Source organism: Anoplophora glabripennis, unplaced genomic scaffold (assembly GCF_000390285.2).
Source record: "Anoplophora glabripennis isolate ALB-LARVAE unplaced genomic scaffold, Agla_2.0 scaffold294, whole genome shotgun sequence".
NCBI classification, from domain to species: Eukaryota; Metazoa; Arthropoda; class Insecta; order Coleoptera; family Cerambycidae; genus Anoplophora; species Anoplophora glabripennis.
The window spans coordinates 621,761-628,415 of NW_019416596.1; the positions used below are offsets into that span (position 1 = coordinate 621,761).

The following is a 6,655-nucleotide window of genomic DNA, read 5'->3' on the forward strand; positions in this document are numbered from 1 at the left end:
TTGGATTCAAGAGGTCAAATATTTAAGAATAAGTTGTTTGCACATCGGGCTCCTGGACTATATGGTGCACGTGTGCAAATTAAAACTGGGTTAAAAGGTTACTGAACCACAGGTTACCCTAGGTCGGAAACACGACGTACCGAGTTGTTTATTTGTCTCCGTCCCATTGTTTTTTTATGGAATATACAAGTCTCTCTTCTAATTGCAGTCAATATTTAAATACTGCATACAATTTATCCTCTCTTTATAATTTATCTAGTGAGTGTTGGTTTTTTATGACATTATTTCTGTAACGAAATTGAAATGGTTATGAAATGAAATTTAAATTATTTGAACTTTTGGGGTTTTGTAACTTCAATATTAAATCTTATTTAAAGTGAAACAGCTAATTTCTTTGCAGCCATAATAGTCACATTTGGTCAGATGAAACACACTACTACCCGCACACTACTCGTCGGTGGTATAGCTTTCAGAGGAGATTCGGTGTCAATGTCAATGGCGATCGTTTAATTGGGCCGCATTTTCTACCTGAACATCTGAATGGGCCGCGTTACTAATTTTTAGTAGAATTGTTTGAAAACCTTCCCCTTCGGGCTTACAGCAAATGTTGTTAAAATATTAAAATTATGATGCTAATAAAAACTGATTTTTGGCAAGGCATGCTCAGACCTCGAGGTTCTTGCTGGGCAACAATAACAATTTAATATGTTGATTGCATAAATAAAAAATAATTTATAGCATTTTAAATTATTATTGGTTGACGTGAGCAAAACCGTTTATTTATTGTCTTTATATGAGCGAAAATATATAAATATGGCAACGTTGCATCTAAGGCGCGTTGTTCATAGGTTCATATCGTAGCCGTGCATAATATTGTGACGTAAGCCGGTCAGTAACAGCCTGAAAAGGGGGTTAAATAATGATTTGAAAATATTTTTTTTCAGCTTAAATATGCATTTAAATTTTTTTTTAATCACTCCATCGTATTATACTCATTTTTCTCTATCTGCTCTTAAAATTAATGACATTATGACTGAATCACCCTGTATAATACAAACTGTCAATCAATAACAATGTTGTTGAGACATTAATATCTGTCACTGTCACGACCTACCATATGATGTCCATGAGTAAATAGAGACGGACCCAACAAACCCTATATGACTATCCTCGGGAGGGAACGTTCTATCCAGATATGTAAAAATATACAGGGTGTTCCATTTTACTTAACAAAATTAACGTCCTGGGCCATTTTGTTTGGACTTCATTTGTTTTTCTACTATCACATTCGAAAAATTCATAAAAACTCGTGCAACTTTTGTATTTCACATTTTTTTATAACTCTTAAAACAAAAAAGTTAAAGGGGGGATCAAAATATAGTGAATCACCCTGTACAGACAACTTTTTTTTATGTGTGGCTGTGTTATCGTTAACTTTTACTGCTGCTAGCGCGTTTATTATATGAACTATCAATGTAAAACTTTTTGGAAATAGTTTAGTCCTTTCTTTAATTGTCTCTCGGTCTGATACGTCGAATAATTAATCAACAATTAACGTAAAGGATCATATCGGGATCAAAGAGGCGTAGGTGACTTATCTTTTTTTAATTTCCGTAAAAATAAACTCTATTTAATGCAAAAAGAGAGAATTCCCGAGCTGCATTTGCCTGACCCTGGGTACAATTTGTTTATAATGCTGTTTTGCGCGTCCTATTTTATTAGTTACAAAGGGCAACTTAATTTCAACTTTTTGAAAATTTTCTTTTTCGATACGTTTCTTTAATATCTACGATATTAACGTCAAAAATTAACGTTTAGTAATTAAATAATTAGTTGCAAAAAAACCGAACGGAATTAACTAAATCCTTAAATTCTAGGTAATTTAATTGCCTACAACATAAAATAACTAATATTCCGATAGATCGTGGGCAGTAAAAAAAGTGGAAAAACACGTAAATATGTCACTTATTTGCAATTTGCCAAATTAGCTTAGCGTCACTTCTTTCAAGTTACTTCTTTGATACCGACTTTTAGAAGAAACTTGTTTTCTAGCTTTTACCCCTTTGTTAACTTGGAATTATCGGAATTATATGTATCCCACAAGTGTGACGCAAATTGTAGTTTTTTTTAATTGCAATGTTACTATTTATCCCATTTAGGTATTATCGCAAATCCCATGGGGAAAAAAATTATCTTCAAAAATTTAAAGAGGATGATTTATTTGTCACTTGTGCGCAGTCATCACTAAAACCATCGATGATAACGATAGTTTTTATGGACAAAAAGTGTTAGATAAAACCTAACGCGGGGATATAAAAGTGGGATCCGTCTATGTTTCGACACCTGTGACCAGAGGCATCTACGAAGATGAAGTTTGCGTTGTGTTTCTTGGCAATCGTCTCCTGCGCTGCGGCTATGCCCGCAGAAGTCCCTTTTGAGGCGCTCGAGGAGGTAAGTAATGATTTTTTATTTTTGTTTCAACACATTTTTTGTACTTGTTGGTAATAGAGAGCAAGGCAAGCGAAAACCCTCATAGTTTTGAATATTGAAATATAGCAGTGTCCGTTTCCGAGATCCCTGTACTGAGAAGCGAATTTGTAACAGCCTGTATACACGGGTCGGCGCACAGTGGAGTGCCTGAGCGGCGCGGCGCGCAAGTCAAAATGTATATTGTTAATAGGTAAAATAATACGTATTGCAATATAATTACACCAAATAACTCCTCAGTATTTTGCCAAGGGATGTTTAAAGATTACTTTTAAACTTTAGTAACATCAAAAATTTGATTTTTTGTTATTGTTTTTGAGTCTTGAAAATGACCGTTTTAGCATTTTTTCGTACATTAAATTGTTTATAACTCGGAATCCGTTGATTTTAGGAGCATAGTACATAGGAAATAGTTTGTTTAGAATATCTCAAATAACCTAAAAAAAATTAGTCCGGAGCAAAACAAGTAATTTTTGCAATTTGTTTAAAAAAAATTAGTTATATATTTTTTATTACCGAGAAATATTTATATCCAAATATATTCTTAAAATAAGTATATACATATCCAATCATTTGACTAGAACTATTCAATTTTGTATTAAACAAACAATACAATAATACACAATACAAAACATGTTTCTATAAAATCTGTGTAGATCATAAAATTAAGAATAGAATTCGTTTAACCGCAAATATCAAATATTTATTTTAAATGTTGTATATTTTTAAAGTAAGAAATAATATTTCTAGGTAGCTGGAAAGAAAGAATTTACATAAATAAATAATTTTCTTGTGAGAGAAAATATTTGCTTGTGGGTGTCCCGAGGTAATTTGCCAAAATTCATGGGTAGATTCCCGAGGCATAAATATTGCGATTTAACCGAACTTACTTTAGTACAAAAGTTGATAGTTAAAAAGATACAGGGTGTTAAATGTAAAATATTATTTTAGTTTATTTCCATTTATTTCTTAATAAATGCAAATATCTACACAAAATTTTGGGGTTTGGGGTTCTTTGGATAGAGGAATTGAAATTTGTTCACATTTTGGTTATAGTTCATAGAGGGCGCCAGCTGCCGTAGATTGAAGGTGTTGGAAACGACATAACTTTTTTGTACTTTAAGGTATCTCATCTTTGGTATCAAATTCTTATTTTCCAACTTTTTTTACACAAAAAAGGTAGACTTTATGAAAGTAGCTGTCTCGCACCGTTTCCGAGATATTTGGCTTTGAAACTTCCAATGCTAATAGTTGAAATAATTAAAATAATTTAGAAATGTCAAAAACAAGGGTTTATTTAGAATTAAAAATTGTAATGAACAGTAAAATAGTAAACATTAGTAAAAAATATGCCTTTTTGACAATAATTGCTCAAAATGTCCACCTCTAACTTCAATACATTTATCAACACGTTTATTAAAAGATTGTCTTATTTTAAAGTATAAATCCTTAATGCGAAATGACTTTGCAGCATTTAAAACCTGCTACTAAAGTTCTTCTCAAGTGTTTATAGTTTCTCCATAAACAACTGATTTCATGTAACTCCAAAAACGAAAACCTCGGCATTCTATCTCACATTTATGTATACGAGTATACAATTTAATTTGTAAGCTAAGATGTAATTTTAATTAGATACGAATAATACTTAATAGAAATTAGCATACAAATGACAGCAATAAGACAAGTGGAAGACGTCAATTATTTGATTTTCGTCCAAATCCTACTTAAGAAACTTTACCGCTAAATTAATAATACCTGTAGGTACTTAATTGTAATTTAATGCAACAGCATTGGAAGTTTCAAAGCCAAATATCTCGAAAACGGTGCGAGATAGCTACTTTAATAAAGTATACCTTTTTTGTGTGAAAAAAGTTGAAAAATAAGAATTTGTTACCAAAGATGAGATACCTTAAAGTACAAAAAAGTTATGTCATTTTTAACACATTTAATCTACTGCAGCTAGCGCCCTCTATGAACTTTAACCAAAATGTGAACAGATTTCAATTCCTCTACTCAAAGAACTCCAATCCTCAAAATTTTGTGAGGACATTTGCATTTGTTAAGGAATAAATTAAAGAAAACTGGAATAATATTTTACATTTAACACCCTGTATCTCTTTAACAATCAACTTTTGGAATAAGGTAAATTCGGCTAAATCGCAATATTTTTACTTGGGGAATCTACCCATGGATTTTGGCTCATTACCTCGGGACCACCCTGTATAAACGTGCGATACCTCAAATGTTGTACATTTGAATCAAGAAATTTTTTTTGCGTATACTTACTTATTTCTAACGTACAATATTCCTTCATCTAGACATAAAATATTGTCTCTAAAACAGATCTGTTTAGAAACCACTATGGCAGCTTTAATACATTGAAATTTAAATTAAAATTTAAAGAGAATATAAACCAAGTCTGATTGTGAGTAAAAAATTACTCAATAATAGTTCAATTATTAATAGGTTTCACATACTCAGAATAGAGTCAAAAGTCAATCACTTGATAGTTAGCAGAAACTCGGATTTGAGTAAAATTCATTCACTTCTGTTGCGATAGTTTCAGTCATAAAATTCTAGGTGTACTCATACTAATAGACTGAATATTCCACTCAATCGTTTGTGGACAGAAATTGATACATTACTGAGTAAAATTGAATAATTTTTTTTTTACACTGTACGCCAAATTTCACTTTAAACTTTTAATTATTATTTTTTAGGTTGATCTGTCAAAAATCGTCCCAAACAACATCTATCTAGAACCAGAGAATCCCATAGACGAATCCACTCTCCCGGAAGGCAGGATCATCGGTGGCACTGAAGTAGCCCCCAATTCTGTTCCATATCAAGCGGCTGTACTGATCAACGGAGCCAGTTTCTGCGGTGGTTCTTTGATCTCCACCACACGAGTCTTGACTGCCGCTCATTGTACCGTCAGGTAATTCCCTTTCCAACATAGAAATCATCCCCAAAGAGTGCACATATTTCAATCTAGACTCATTCGTTTCTTTTGTTGTCATTTTCCAGGGCCGCTTTCGTCAATGTCAGACTTGGAGCTCACGCCTTCAACGCCAACGAGGCCACCCAGGTGCGCATCACCAGCACCAGCATCAGGAACCACGCCAACTACAATCAGGGCGGTTTCGCCGCCAACGACGTCGCCATCATCCTCCTGCCTTCCGCTGTAACCCTCAACAACAACATCAGGACTATTTCTCTAGCCCCCGCCAACTCTGGGACTTTCGCGGGATCTACGGCCTTCCTAGCGGGATGGGGAAGGACTTCTGACGCATCCAACGCTGTCTCGCCAGTCTTGCGCGGTGTTAACCTCCCCATCATCACAAACGCAGTCTGTGCTCAATCTTACGGGAACAACGTCTTGGCTTCCAGCATTTGCACCTCTGGAGCCGGTAAGTTTTTATAAAAAAAAATTATGTCATGATTTAGAGTTAAATCTTTGTTTCCCCAGGCATCCGAGGTGCTTGCAACGGCGACTCTGGCGGCCCGTTGGTGGTTAACGGAGTCCAAGTGGGTGTCGTCTCCTTCGGGTCGAACATGTGCCAAGCCGGAAACCCAACCGTCTTCGCTAGGGTCAGCGCTTTCAGAAACTGGATCGCAACCAACGCTGGTGTCTAAATTTTTACCTGACCATAAACTGTCATAAGGAATTATACGATTAAATAAAGAACTTTGAGCATCCAAATTGTATTATACTTGTCTGTAACCCAACGACTCTATTAATGATTCAACAGAAATGCGTGCAAAGCTATACCGCAACCATACATGGAGCTTTTTACATTAGCGGTTGATGTAGCCTCAAATTGAACCTAGATTGAACTACTGACAAGGGTAATAAAATATTTTTTTTGGGTATAAAGTAATAAATTATGAACTGAGTTTTGGTGGTGGGATTGTAGTATAACAACCCCGGGTTCGATCGAACAAAAATAAACGTAGTTGTGGCCAAAAATATGTGATCGTCATAAGGAATACCTACGTTGTATACATCTATTTTTAATTGACCGGAAGGTGCTGGCTACTAACTTTAAAGAGGGGAAGTATGGTTTAATTTTATAAAACAAAAGCAGAGTAAATACACCTAACTTTATTATTTACGTACAACAGTCTTCAAATTAAACATGTGACAAATAGAAAGAACAACAAAAAC

At 34.4% G+C, this 6,655-nt stretch overlaps 1 protein-coding gene across 1 annotated transcript; it reads left to right on the plus strand.

Moving 5' to 3' along the window:
* Window positions 1-2,354: 2,354 nt before the first annotated feature.
* Window positions 2,355-6,174, plus strand: LOC108904599 (brachyurin-like). Its single transcript, XM_023455031.1, has 4 exons — window positions 2,355-2,451; window positions 5,208-5,425; window positions 5,515-5,897; window positions 5,957-6,174. Exons 1-4 carry the CDS (start codon window positions 2,368-2,370, stop codon window positions 6,121-6,123), a joined length of 852 nt encoding a protein of 283 aa, XP_023310799.1. The 5' UTR covers window positions 2,355-2,367; the 3' UTR covers window positions 6,124-6,174.
* Window positions 6,175-6,655: the final 481 nt, after the last annotated feature.